General features: G+C 45.1%; 1 protein-coding gene across 3 annotated transcripts in view; it reads right to left on the bottom strand.

The window, feature by feature from the left end:
- The window catches only part of PHACTR4 (phosphatase and actin regulator 4), a 64,243-nt gene that overhangs the window by 7,017 nt on the left and 42,412 nt on the right, over positions 1-14,814 (bottom strand). For all 3 annotated transcript variants that reach the window (XM_081202748.1, XM_081202749.1, XM_081202750.1), the window contains 6 exons: positions 11,545-11,709; positions 8,741-9,118; positions 3,825-4,395; positions 1,645-1,862; positions 656-815; positions 2-57 (listed from right to left, as the gene is read on the bottom strand). In XM_081202748.1, the coding sequence (XP_081058874.1) occupies positions 2-57; positions 656-815; positions 1,645-1,862; positions 3,825-4,395; positions 8,741-9,118; positions 11,545-11,709 (1,548 nt within the window). The remainder of the gene's footprint in view (position 1; positions 58-655; positions 816-1,644; positions 1,863-3,824; positions 4,396-8,740; positions 9,119-11,544; positions 11,710-14,814) is intronic.

Genomic DNA, 14,814 nt, shown 5'->3' with positions numbered 1-14,814 from the left:
CGTTGAAGTATATTCCTTTGCTCCAATTCTTCTGCTGTTGGTCTCTGACTTAATCGCCTAATTTAAGAGGAAGCAGGGGCAGAAAGGCAAATCACAATTGCATCCTTTTAGGACAAAAGCACAAAAGAAGACTCTGACACCGACTACAAGAAAACCTGTGGCTTTCCCCATCTTTCTTTGCACTAAGGTAGTTTGCACGTAACCATGGTTTAGCACTATGTGGAGGAGCCGCAATGAGCCCGAGTAAAGTGTCAGGCTCACACACACTGCTCTTTTCCTGTACAGCTCTAGAACAGCAGAGATGGTTATATTTTATTCCTGTTTTACTGTCTTTTGTATTTCATTGCCTTGTATTTGCATTACTGCGGTTAGTGACTTTTGTGTACCATTCGATGGAAAAGCAGGATATAAAACGCAAGAAATAAATGAATACTTAAACAGCAACATGTCTGAATGGCTTTGATTTCAGGAAGCAGAGAAAGTGTCCTCCTGCTTCCAGTGCTGGCAGGCCAGATGTGCAAGATCTGCCTAGGACTGCAGCTGGGTGCATGGCTCTGTTTAGTGCAAATTCAGAGAGGAAAACGGCCCCTACCTGGGACATTTCCCACACAATCCCTAACTGGACCCTATTGCACACTTCCTGCTGCCTTCCTACCTGATCAGTGTCGTCCCAATCTGCTGACGGATTTCCTGCCACTCTTCCTTGCTCTTCCGAGGAAACGTGGTGGTCTCTTCTGGTAGCTCCTGCCTGGGAGCCATGTTGCCCAGTTTCATGGCTAGGGTATCTTTCCTCCTGACTTTGTTGGCTAGTGCAGCTTTGGAAAGAGAGAAAGAAAAGGAGATCTTGTCACAAAACAAGCAGAGTGGCTGACCCCCAGCCAGCTGTACCCTCACTTTCAGATCGCATTACCATTTTGCTGACAGTCACAGCATGGATAAGTCACAAAGCGGGAGGAATGTGCCACTGCAGCAAAGGAGCACCTGTCTCCTAATGCAAAGCATGTACAGATATAGGCCTTTTTGATCTTGCACCTCAGGGCCAAAGTAAATGTGACATAACATTTATGTATGTTGCTTAAACACACACACACACACACACACACACACACAAACACAAGCACACACACTGAATTAGCTGCAGGGAGGGGCCCTGATCATTAATGGGGTCACAGCAAGTGTGGGGAAGGAGAGGTGCATTGTTTATTTTAGGTCTTGAAGAGGCTTCCAAAGAAATATATACAGGACTCAAAACATGAATTAAACCTCAAAAACACTTAAACCCCCTGGATATTTAATAACACCAGATTTTTTTAAAATAGCAGAGCAGCATTTTCAGGTGTCTGAAACTCAGCAAGGGCAGTGGCCTGTCTGACTTCTAGTGGGAAGGAGTTCCACAGAGTTGGGCCCACAGCACTGAAGGCAGGGCCTTTAACCTTTTCCTCTCCTGCTGTGGATGTGAGGTTAACATCCCCTTTGATGTTAGTGTTGGCACTGGAGAAGAGGAAAAACACACAACGACATCAAAGAGGGGTTCCCTGCCCCCAAGGCAAACAGCACCTGTCCCAAAGAAGGGAAAGGGTTAAACTCTCCCCTGCATTTTAGTAGCTCTCTGGAGTTAGTTCTGTCCAAAAGTGAGAGCCTTACTGTTATGGCTGTCATCTTCTTCATCCTCTTCCTCCTCCTCCTTGTACAGAATCGGTCCCTCGGAGTCTGAGTCGCTTGGACCCTCCTCTTCATCCTGTACTGTCTGGAGGCTGAGCCTGGGAATGACCGTAACAGTGGGAGACTCTCCAATGTAAACATGGGAATTGGAATGATGCACATCCTCTTGGACACCTTCCTCCTCTTCATCATCGTCTGGACTAACAGAAAGGCACACAATTGAGATTTTTAAAACAAAACACTCCAGGTCAGCCTTCTACAAGCATGCAATTCCATGCATCATGGTTTTTTTCTTCCCTTGGCCTTGATTCAGTAGAAACTTATGGTTACACTTCAGGACTCCTTTCTGACCTCGATACCTGAAGGGCAATTAACCGCCAGTGGCTTCTCCCAAACTGGTGCCCTCCAGATGTTTGGGACTGCAATTGTCATTGGCACCAGCATGACCAAGGGTCAGGGCTGATGGAGGGAGGAGGGACAGCAAGCTGCCCACAGCTCTGGCAACCGTTTCCCCATGCAATGACTAGTCAATGTGTATTACACAGAACATGCTTTACAGATTTCATACTGCCTGCCAAGCTCTATTTTCAGGGCTCAGAGTGCTCAATATTAAAATCATGCCCCACTTGTGAACATCTTAACAAGCTGTTATAATTATACAGTGGTACCTCGGGTTACATACGCTTCAGGTTACATTCGCTTCATGTTACAGACTCCGCTAACCCAGAAATAGTCCCTCGGGTTAAGAACTTTGCTTCAGGATGAGAACAGAAATCGTGCTCCGGCGGCGCGGCAGCAGCAGGAGGCCACATTAGCTAAAGCGGTGCTTCAGGTTAAGAACAGTTTCATGTTAAGAATGGACCTCCGGAACGAATTAAGTACTTAACCCGAGGTACCACTGTAATTAATTGATTGATTGATTGATTAACTTTGTATAGCGCTCTTTATCCATAGATCCCAGGGCGGTTCACAACATAAAATTACAATATAAAAACCACAAAATGCATAATAAAAATGAGAACAGCAACCAATAACCCCCCTCCCACAACACTTTTAAAAGGGCATTGGATGTCAATCAGCCCAAGGCCTGGTTGAAGAGGCAGAAGTTATCCTTCATGCCACGTAAAACAAACATCCAGAAGCTGCTTAGGACTCAACAGCCCAAGAAAGACTATACCTAGGCAAGTTAATACAATCGTACCTTGGTTCTCAAATGCCTTGGTACTCGTACATTTTGGCTCCCGAACGCCGCAAACCTGGAAGCAAGTGTTCCGGTTTGCGAATGTTTTTTGGAAGCCGAACGTCCAACACGGCTTTCGCTTGAGTGCAGGAAGCTCCTGCAGCCAATTGGAAGCTGCGCCTTGGTTTTCAAATGGTTTCAGGAGTCGAAAGGACTCCCAGAACGGATTAAGTTTGAGAACCAAGGTACCACTGTACAGTGGTGCCCCGCAAAACGAATGCCTCGCAAGGCGAAAAACTCGCTAGACGAAAGGGTTTTCCGTTTTTGCGTTGCTTCGCTAGACGAATTTCCCTATGGGCTTGCTTTGCAAGACGAAAACGTCTTGTGCTTTTTTTAAAAAGCGCTTGAAGAGGCGCAGTTGCGACGGACCGTGCTTCACAAGATGAAAAACATGGCAAGACGAAAAGACTCACGGAACGAATTCTTTTCGTCTTGCGAGGCACCACTGTAATAAAATAATAATAATACCAAGTTGAGCATTAAGGATTTTGGTGCTCATGATCACAAAGTTCTTTGTGTGCCTCCCCATTTGTGGTATGTCCTCCCCATGGAAGCTCTGCTGGCACCTTCATTACACACCTTTTGGCACCAGGCAAAAACCTTCCTTTTCAACCAGGCCTTCAGCTGATTAATATTCTACTGTCTTTTAAACGTGCTTGGGAGAGGGGAGTGGGGTTATTGTTTTATTGTTTCTGTTTTAACTATTTATTTGTGCTTTTAACTTGCAATTTTATCTTGGGAACTGCCCTAAGATTTTTCGATGAAGGGCGGTATATAAATCCAATAAATAAAAATAAGTAAATAAGAGTTCAGAAATAGCCTAGTTCAATAAAGTGTTGGGCATGCAGCAGCTGAGAGTGGGAAACAAAAGGACAAACGGACTGCACAGAGCTCCACACCAGCAATTTCAAGTGGGACTCACACTTTCAGCATCTCAATAGTAACTGGCAGTGACTTCGTTCTGCCCAGGGTCCCGTTGTCATCATAGGAGCCTTCATTCTCAAAGAGCAGCGAGTGTGCCCTGTGTGAGCCTTCTGCTGGCGGCGTTGATGGCAGGGGGCTAGTCAGCGCTTGCTGGATGCGGATGTGGAGTGGGAGCGGGGGCAGCCGCGAAGGCATCCGAGGCTCTCCAAAGCCCTGCTCAGCCATCCTCTTTCCTGCATCTAGCATGGAGAGCCCTTCCTGCGGGGTTTCCACCCACAGTTCAGAAGGAAGGGGAGGCTCTGCCCCAGGGGTGGAGGAAGGCGAAGGGACATGGGCGGGTTCTGGAGGAATGTGCGAAGGCAGAGGTGGCGAAGGAGAAGGTGGCGGGTGAGGTGGCAGCATGTGCGCCGGTATCGAGGAAGGGTAGGACGACCTTTCATTAGGCGACTTGGGAGCAGCAGCCGATTCAAGGGATGAAGGCAAGTTTAATGGGATGCCTCTCTTGGGAGGCAAAGGCGGAGAAGGCTTAGACAAAGCTGTGCCACTACTGATCGCTTGCGTCAATTCAGCTAGAAGAGAAGAGAGGAACACTTGTTAGGTATGGTTACAGCAAGCACCCCAGATCACACAAAGGGGACCCACACCAGGCAAATTCCAGAGAAAGGCAGGACCTTTCCATGCCTTCAGTCCTTACCCCAATGGAAAACAATTTGCCAGGTACCTACAGGTCACTGGGTGGCACTGTGGTCTAAACCACTGAGCCTAGGGCTTGCCAATCAGAAGGTCGGTAGCTCCCGTTGCTTGGTCCCAGCTCCTGCCAACCTAGCAGTTCGAAAGCACGTCAAAGTGCAAGTAGATAAATAGGTACCACTCCGGTGGGAAGGTAAACAGCATTTCTGTGCGCTGCTCTGGTTTCGCTAGAAGCAGCTTAGTCATGCTGACCACATGACCCGGAAAAACTGTCTGAGAACAAGGCTCCCTCGGCCAGTAAAGCGAGATGAGCGCCACAACCCCAGAGTCGTTCGCGGCTGGACAGGGGTCCTTTACCTTTACCTTTTTACAGGTCATTGGCAGACAAATGGGGCAGAGAGCCAGCAAGGTCGAACGGATAATGAATGGAACTGTAAAGTTTTGTTTTTCCTACTCATCCTTTTATTGATGGCTTTTTCCTCTTTTCTTGCCTCATATATTTAGGTGCTGCTGTTTACACTGTTAATTTACAGGGTTTGGCTGTTAATGTTTCGCTAGCTTACTTAACCAAGCCATGATTTATTCAATGAGGGTTTCTTAAACTATGGTTTGTTTGATCAACTGAATGCTGCCCGGTGGCTTAATTATGTTTAATGCAAACAAACCACAATCTAAAGTCATGTTTTCATTGTTGACTTGCAAACCTTAAGTTTACTTTAATGATGGCTTGGCACTAGATGCAAAACCACCACCCTTCAGTAACAATGGTTTGTTTGGCCACATGTGGGGTACCTCTGGCCCTCTGGATGCTGCTGAACTATAACCCCCATCATGCCTAGTCACTGGCCATGCCTGCTAGAGCTGATGGGAGATGTAGTTCAGAAACATCCAGAGGGCCAAAGGTTTCCCACATCTGACCCAGATGCTCACTCAACTATAAAGCCACAAGGGGCAGGTGAAGCTAGAAAACAAAAGAAACTTTGGAGATACAGGCTATGGTTTCTTTGATCATCTGTGGGGAAGCTCCTGATAAACTTGTGGTTTGTTAAGGAAATCATGGCCTTCCCCAACTTGCTGCTCTCCAGCTGTTTTGGACTACAGCCCCAGCCAAAACAGCTAAGCTGCAATGTGACAGTTTTACTCTTAAAAAGTGGGGTGTAAAGGCATTTAATAAATAATAATAACCATTAGATTTAGATCTGTGATCAAACCCCTGCTATAATTTTAGGATGTCACTCTCTCAGCCTCAGTTCCTCAACTTACCCCCATCTCAAAAAAAATAACAGAAAGCAACAACCTTGTATAGAAAAATGACAGCTTTAGATCACACTCATACACTGAATACTGGATTTTTACCTATTATTCTACAGCAAGGTGATTTCCAGTCCACAGGCCAATTTTGGCCCACCACAGGTCCAATATTGGCCCACAATGCTGTTTTCCCCAAACCACATCCACCCGCCCATCAACTGAAGTGCCTTGTTACATCAGCTGATGGGCAGGATGACGGGATATACCATATTTTTCGCTCTATAACACGCACCCGACCATAACACGCACGTAGTTTTTAGAGGAGGAAAATCCGTAGGCATGCCACCCGTAGGCATTCCCTCCATAACACGCACAGACATTTCCCCTTACTTTCTAGGAGGAAAAAAGTGAGTGTTATGGTGCAAAAAATACGGTAATTCGACATTGGATGTGAGAGCAGGGAACAAGATAATGCAGTCAAGGCTGCAGGATTTAATCCCTGCTCATCATTCATTCATAAATATTATCTTAGCCCTTTGTTTTCTGCCTCTCCTGGGGCTTTCTTGATCACATCAAGCTCTATAGCAAAAGCTCAAATTGTGACATGTTCCTCCCTATGGCAGCCCAAACAGGTTCTAGGGGAAGGACAGGCTACACCCTACTACTCCTTACCCCCCCCCTTTTACATATGTATTGACTTAACCAGAAGATTTCACACACACCTGATTCCCCACATCAATATTCTAACATGGATGCCTACATACTTCATATTAACATAGGAAGCTGGGTCACCTCCTTGCTTACTGTGTTGTCTGATGGCTCTGGTTTCTGCTTTTAGTAAAGAGTGTTTTTGTTCCCTAGAGTTTCATCCACAAGTGTGCCATGTTTATTTCCATGGGATGAGGCGAGTCCCAAACTTCGTGCCTTCTAGATGTTGCTAGACTCCCACTCTTTCCGGTCCTGGTCAGCATGACCAATGGGCTGGGGTGTTAGAAGCTGGAGTCTAACAACATCTGGAGAGTCACATGCTTCAGGAAGCCTGATCAAAACTATACCTACAGACCAATCCATTTCTGTCTCTGAAGTTCTACTTCCATGCATCCCCCAACACACACACACCAATCCCAGGTGCTATCTGGCCAAGTCCCTTCTCATCGCTTTATATTTATGCTCTTCCCTTCATATGAGATTGTAAGGTAGGGCTCCGCAAGCGATACAGTATAGAATTTCCTGCTATCATTACCTTGTTTGTCAGAAACAAAAAGCACACTACACCTTACAATGTGAGTACATGTGCATTCAGAGTAGGATTGTGAAATCTACCACACACTCCCACTGCGAATTCTCAGCAGGTGAGCAGGAACAGGTGCAGTCTTGGAAGATCTGTTTACGTTTCACCCCTCCTTCTCCCCACACCCTCAAACCGCAGGTGTTGCATAGCCCTTCCCTATATACTGCCAGGCTGTGAGTGCTACAGACATTCTTTCCAAAAAGCTTATGGCAACCTGCTCTTGTTGGTTACATTCCCTTGCCTTTCTTCCTTCGTGGCATTCCATTTCTAAACAGCTCAGGTGAGTGGCTTTGTTGATATACCTTTGAACTGTGTTAAGAGACACACTGGGAAATACAGCACTGGCTTGGGCCACATATTCTCCACCTATCCTTTACAATATATGAAGCGACCACAAAAAAAAACTTTGCTTCAGACAACTAAGAGTTCTAAAACCTGACCAGCATCTAGAGGGGAGGAACAGCTAGAAATCCCATGAACAGCTGTAAACTTGCAGGGTGAACACTACACAAGTACCCACACCTACAGGCATGCAGTACTGTCTTACTACATGTTCATGCTTGGCCTGTGATGAGCTGTGCTGTGTACATGGCACATTTCCACAGGCTTATGCAATGGATCCTTGCTGTTTGGAATGGGAAAGAGTTACCAGGAGCATTGCAGAAAAGGTAGGACCGTTAAGAGTCTAAGTCACAGAATAGTCCTGCTCATGGTGGCCATGCCAAAAGAACAGCAAACTTCACAGCCAATTAAAGGCCTATCTTATTCCTGATGTTACCCTGGAGGGTAACCTATTGAATAACAGAGGCTTGAGAGTTTAGGACTGCCTGTCTCTTTCTCTGTCACACACAAACTTCTTTATGATGGTCTTATATGCTCCAAGTTTTAGTGCTGTGTCTTTGGAAAAGTTTCCTAAGATACTTACAACAGAGGTACAGTGGTACCTCGCAAGACGAATGCCTTGCAAGATGAAAAACTCGCAAGACGAAAGAGTTTTTCGTTTTTTGAGTTGCTTCGCAAGACGAATTTCCCTATGGGCTTGCTTCGCAAGACAAAAACGTCTTGCAAGTTTGTTTCCTTTTTCTTAAAATCGTTAATACCCACGATGGTGGAATGTGTGTGACAGACCTCAATGCATTCCTATGGGAAACCGTGCTTCGCAAGACGAAAAATTCGCAAGACAAAAAAACTCGCAGAACGAATTAATTTCGTCTTGCGAGGCACCATTGTATAAGGAGAAAGGAAAGTGGCATCAGGAGGCCTAGCAAAGCAAGAGAAAGGAATAAGAGGCTGTGTAGAGCGTGAATGCAAACCAGATCCATTCAGAAAAATAAAACATCCAGAGCATGTGTGCCATGATCCACTCCCAATTGGTAACAAATAGACAAGAGTGAAACAATTATTTCCTGTATCTCAGCATAACACTTCATGCATTTGATGAAGTAGCCCTTGTAGACTTATACCACAACAAATGTGCTAATCTAAGGACAAGTACAGACATTAAAAAGCAAAAGAAAAATGTGGAAAACTGAGTAATTTTATATATATATATGTTTGGTGCTTTGTCTTCAGACTTTGCCCCATCCACACTGAGCTCATATCAATTACAACTGCAGTAAGAATCAAGGAAGGGCCTGGAGATGGAACAATGCACAGTGCATACACAAAGAAGAGCCACTTACCTATTAAGGGGTTGCTATTCCTATTCATTGGCTTGGGAGGTGGAACAGGGGGTTGCTTGGCTGGTGCTGCCGTGGTAGCATTCGTAGCAGCAGTAGTGCGAGCATTTGTGAAAGCAGAGGGCACAGTCCTAGGGGCTGGGGAGGGAGCAGTGGAAAAATTGACCCCTTTTGCTGTGCTGGTGGCAGCCGCAACTGTGGAGGGAGGCATAGTCCTTGCGGTGCTGCTGGGAGGGCCAAGATCCCTCGCCTGCACATTGCTCGTTTCCTGAGAGGAGGATGACAAAGGTCGTTTCGGGGGAAGCAGAGGCTGTTTAGGAGCATGGGAATCATGATGGTGGTGGTGCTCCACTTCTGAATTGGGATGGCCGTCCAAGGTTCCTGCAATGAAACGTATTTTGCTTTTGTTTTCAGTGACATTATTACAATACCTAGAAAAGAACATCTCATCTCAGGGTAGCTCACTGTTTGATCATTATAGGGAGCATCATTAAAGGGAGCCAAACCTTTTAAAAGTACTGTTCTCTGCCCACTTGACATAAACCCATGAGCTTCCTTACATACGTGAAGGAGAGGGTTGTGGCATCTTAGAGACTAATTCATCTTTCTGCCGAGTATGAAGGTTTGGACCACAACTTACTTCCTATATAACATGGACCTTCTGCCTCTAATGTAGCTTTCTCGCCTGGGATCCTCCGGATATTTTGGATTCCAACTCTCACCAGCCCCAGCAAGCGCAGCCAAAGCATCTAGCAGCCACCAGGCTGAGGGGAAAGATTAGTGCCCACAAAAGCATTGGCTACTGTAAACCAGCTGGCCTTAAGGTGCCTCACACCACTCTCTTTGGGTGGCTACAAGCCAAGAGCATATCCAGACAGTATGTTTTGCACTCCTGATTGGACACGGCAGCTGAAGGTTCCTACCCACGACACCTCCAGCACAGGGAGCCTAAAAAACTGCATAGATACCATAGTCCGTACTGGTTTCTGCCAGCCATGCCAACCAGTAATCGTCAGTACAGTGTTTAAGACCTTGCATGCCTCTGTGTGTGATACAGATCAAAACCAACAACAGTTTCCCAGTTCCTGTATTTACAGCGAGGAAACTGTGCCTCTCCATACATTGTTGGACTCCATGATCCCTGACCATTGGCTATGTTGCCTCGGGATGATGGGAGAGGGAATCCATCAATTTCTGGAGGGCCTGAAGCTTCTCCATCCCTTACTTAGAACCTTAGCAGGGATATCCGGAAATTTAAGCATTTATGAAAATCAGTGAGTAGTATTATTAATATGCTAACCGTAGCTATGCTTTGCTCTAGTGACAGCATCACCTCATAGCACCCCGGGAGTCTCTTCAGGCACTCCTTACATGCATATATGAACACACACCCTGCCATCACCAACTGTTTTGTGGCATGTTTGTACATGGCACATTTTTTGGAATGTTTTTAGGTTTCGTGTTCAAAATTAAACTTGCTTGTAAGCTGCCATCATATGAGATGGAAAGGGCTTAAACTAATAAGTGCCTCCACTTATCGGAAAACAGGAAGCAACCTTAAGCTGATTCAGATCTTTGGTTCATCCAGTTCAGTATTGTCTACACTGGCTGGAAGTGGCTCTTCAGGGTTTCAGACAGGGGGTTTCTCCTATTTCTACCTGGAGAGGCCAGGGATTGAACTGGGGATCTTCTGCTTGCAAGGCAGATGTTCCACCACTGACCTGGGACCCTTCCCCAATGAAACAGCAATAGAATTAGGTGATTTTAAACTCTGGATTAGGGATGCGGGTGGCACTGTGGGTTAAACTACAGAGCCTAGGATTTGCTGATCATAAGGTCGGCGGTTCGAATCCCCGCGATGGGGTGAGCTCCCGTTGCTTGGTCCCTGCTCCTGCCCACCTAGCAGTTCAAAAGCACGTCAAAGTGCAAGTAGATAAATAGGTACCACTCTGGTGGGAAGGTAAGCGGCGTTTCCGTGCGCTGCTCTTGTTTCGCCAGAAGCGGCTTAGTCGTGCTGGCCACATGACCCGGAAGCTGTATGCCGGCTCCCTCGGCCAATAAAGCGAGATGAGCGCCGCAACCCCAGAGTCGGTCACGAATGGACCTAATGGTCAGGGGTCCCTTTACCTAAACTCTGGATTTAGTTGTTTTATTGAGGGAGCCCTCTTTAAATGACAATGCTCATTTCTTCAGAATCTAGTTAGCCAGACCTGCTGCATTTGGGGACCCTTCTGCTCATTCTGCTAAGTGAAGCACTGAACTTCTACCTCCTGCTCCAGCCCTGCCTTTATGGCACCACAGATTGAAGAGCATTCTAAAAGTGCTGAGTTTTTGCAAAGAGGGCCTCTTCCTAGTAGTCAGGAAAAGGATCCTATGCACTGTTCTCAATTTCCACCTAACAGTTCCAAAGAATTCTGATTAAGCATTAAACAATTGTCCCTGGAAAGGGGTGGGGAAGCTGCATTGGAAAGTCCTTGCAGTTATTTATGTGCTGTTTGTTGGAGGAAACTTAAAAGGTTTCTTCCAATTTCCAAACTAGAGTTCAACGTGAAGGCTGGCACTCACCAGCAAAGCGTGGGCAGGAGGAGACAGAACGTCTGATAATAAGAGAGATAAATTGGGTGGGGCTAACCCCCTGGAAGTGAAGGTGTGAGTCGCTTGTGTTAGAAACTTGAGAATGAGGAAATCTTCATGGGTGGGTGTGCTCCACAGGAGAGACCCAAAACTGGTATTTTCACAGTGAAAGCCTGATAGTTAATGAAAAACACTTCTCAGAGAGCCACCACTCCTGCATCCCAGTTTCTCACCTTGTGATTTCTTCAGCTCCTCTAATGGAACAGGCTTCTTAAGGCTTGTTCTTTTTCCAGTCTCTTCCTCCAAGTGTGCAAGGTTGACAATCCCAGAACCGTCAATGGGGATAGTGTGTCCATTTTTCAAGGCATCGTGGCTGAGTTTGTCTGGCTCCTCCTCATCTGTTTTGGTTGTGGGGGGAGATAGATTAAATAAATAAGAATTAAGGAAAGCACAGGCCTGAAGATCGAGTCAGGAAATTGGCCAGGAAGGAAAAGGTGCACATACCATGTAGCAACAAGCCTGCCAGAAAAACACCGAGTCTGCAGGTGGTGGCTGAGGAATAAATATTGGTGGCTGGGATTTAAAGAAAGAAGGCATCTTTGAATATGCCTTAGCTGAGACTCCTGCACTGCAAGGGGTTGGACTAGATTACCCTTGAGCTCCCTTCCAACTCTACAATTCTATGATTCTGTGATAATATCTACAAGTAAAAAGGATTGATGAGTGGCGTTGTTAAGGTAAAATAACATCTGGTCCATTTGTCATGACACAGGTGGGGGAATCCCAAGTATAGCAGCTGGGGCAGCCCTTCTCGTTTTCTAGCACATTTTTCTTCAACACAGTCAAAAGGCTGAGGGCCCTATTTATTTAGACCTGACCTGACATGGGAAGCTTACAGAGGAATGCAGTCACACTGCAACTGATGGAGCTATAGAGCCTAGGAGCTTTCATCTATTCTAATTAAACACCAGAGAAACTCAGAGACAGCAGCCAGCAACCCCAAAGAATTCATAATGTGCCTCTAGCCTTGACAAAGGTGGGAAGCTTTTCCCCACTGTCTGGGTTCAACAACTGGAGTCCAAAGCTTTCCCTGTTAGTGTTATTCTCATTAGAAAAGAGCTAAGAGTCCCCTGGATAGCTACAATAAAGATCTATGATTCAAAGAGAATTTAAGACAAAAGGTGGCATCCAATGTTAGCTATACTCAGATTAGACCCATCAAAATTAATGAACATGGCTAACTTGGGTTCATTGATTTAAATAGGCCTACTCCGATTAGAACATAGTTAAATACAAAGCTAGCAGGATGCAGCCTATTGGTTATAATATCAAAGTGGTCCAAGATACAGGCATAAAGCATTATTTATTTTTAATTGACCTATTTGTGTTAAGGTTCAAGCATTTGTGCACAAATCCACAAGAGCCTTGTCAGGTATCTAATCTTTTCATCATTAATGGGGTCTAAACAGCAAGTGGTGGATAGATCAAAAGGCAAGCATCTGCCACCTCTTACTGGTTGGTTTGATAAAACATGGAAACTTTTAAGTTACAGGCAATATTTCAATCCAAATTAAAGGGATGTGTAACCTGCTCTGTTTCTGTTTTCTATTTATTACGTACATAGACTTGGCAAAAATATATATGCATAGAAGACCTTTGCATCCAAGTTCAATATTTATTTTGCACTGTGGAAGGAAATGGGGGGGCAAAGGGAAATGCTAAAAGAAACTGCTCAAGAAATGTAAACTTTGCAGCTCTTGAACTTCAAATGTACAGGCAACAATGCTTCTCTATTTTGTAGCCACTCTTAAAAAAAACCCTGTTAAAAATAAGTCAAACCAGGGAGGGGGGGGGCAGGGAAAGAAGTGCAAGACCTTGAATGAACAGTCACATAATACTGACTAGAAAAATACTTAATCTTATTCTGGTTTGGAGGGAACAGGTTTCCTCAATTGCTTTGCCAACTCATAAATTCACATTTTTTTACATCCAATGACACAGAATTGCACAAGAGCACCTGCATACACATCTGCCAGGGCCCTGTGTTGCAGGTCCTTTTAACACGGTATTCTTAATGAAAGCACCCTGAGGGAAGTGATATAGAGAGAGACTTGAATAAATAACGTTCCACATCTTCTCATGTATTGTGCTTAATTCTTCTTGCACTGTCAGCATTTGGTGTAGCAGCCCAGGGCAAGGCCAGATCCAGAGGGTGGCAACATCGGGCCTTTGCTAGAGCAGCAGAAGGTCTGCCACTCGTATCAGTGCTACCTTTTCCGAGAAAATCACATGCAGCCCCAACAGCCTAACTACACGTTGACATTAACACTGTGTGTTTTTAGAAAGGAGCCCAATTGTCATCAAGATTGCATCGCATGGGGAAGGGAGGTTTAAGCCTTCGCTCCTTGGCTATAATATATGTGAAAGTCACCACATTCATTCTCTGCCAATATGAGGGGTTGTTGTGTTTTCCCTAGCAGCAACTTTTGCACCTGATAAGATCTCCTTCCTGCACTTAAAAAATAATAATAGCCAAAACTCACGCAGGAATTTTGCACATACCCCAAGCCAGAAAAATACATTTAAAAGAGGCAGTAAAGAGGAAGAGGAATAATAAAGTGTCAGTCATTCCCTCTAATGACAAGCGATATATTACTTTTTGAAGCACTGTTCTATTCGCCTCTCTTCCTTGGATCTACTACTGTCTAATTATGTCAGCGACCCAGCAACGGCAGAAACAAGCCCCCAGTTCTCAAGGGGCTCCTCTTCTTACTCTACCTCCGATTTACCTCTTGACTCAATTTGTTCCAAGTTTGGTTTACTTTGGGCAACTGAGAGTGAGTTGTTGTGGTTTGCTTTAAAAAAAAAAATCTACGATAAATTCAAGAAACAAACCCCCATTTAACATCGCTTGTGCCTGGAAGATTTTAAATGTTTTAAAATTGCCTGCCGTAGTTCAGCTTTATCTCTCAATGTACTTATCACATTACACCAATGTACCCTTGAACCTCGCAAACATCAGTTGCTCAATCAACAGGTATACATACCATTAATTAGCAACAATTTTTGTCATATACTGTTCCGAGTTTTTGGTTTTCTGTGGGGGTTGATTTGGGCTTTTCTGCCACGCTACCCCCCACCCTGGTACTTTTTTCTGCTTCCAATTTCTCAGGATGCTTCAGTTTAAGGAGGAAATTAAGGCAGAAGTTCAGAGAATTATCCTGGCAACATATAAAGGCAATGGCTTTTGATGAAATGCCCTACAAAGGCAAAGCAAAAAGCCTCTGACATATGATGGCTTCTAAAACTGAAAGCTGATGAGAGAGAGTGAAGAAACGAGTCGTTTTTGTGAGGGGTGGTAGATGCAATGAAATATGTTCTTTGAAGACTAAAACCTATATGAATGGGATAAAGGAGTGTAGCAGTAACTAGGAAAAGGATCTGGAAGATAAGTTCAAGGTAGGAAGGTGCACAAACACCCTCCCACCTCTGAATTTGTGTGA

This window comes from Podarcis bocagei, assembly GCF_964188305.1.
Source record: "Podarcis bocagei genome assembly, chromosome: 7".
Taxonomy (NCBI): domain Eukaryota; kingdom Metazoa; phylum Chordata; class Lepidosauria; order Squamata; family Lacertidae; genus Podarcis; species Podarcis bocagei.
This window is presented reverse-complemented; position numbering and strand designations above follow the sequence as displayed.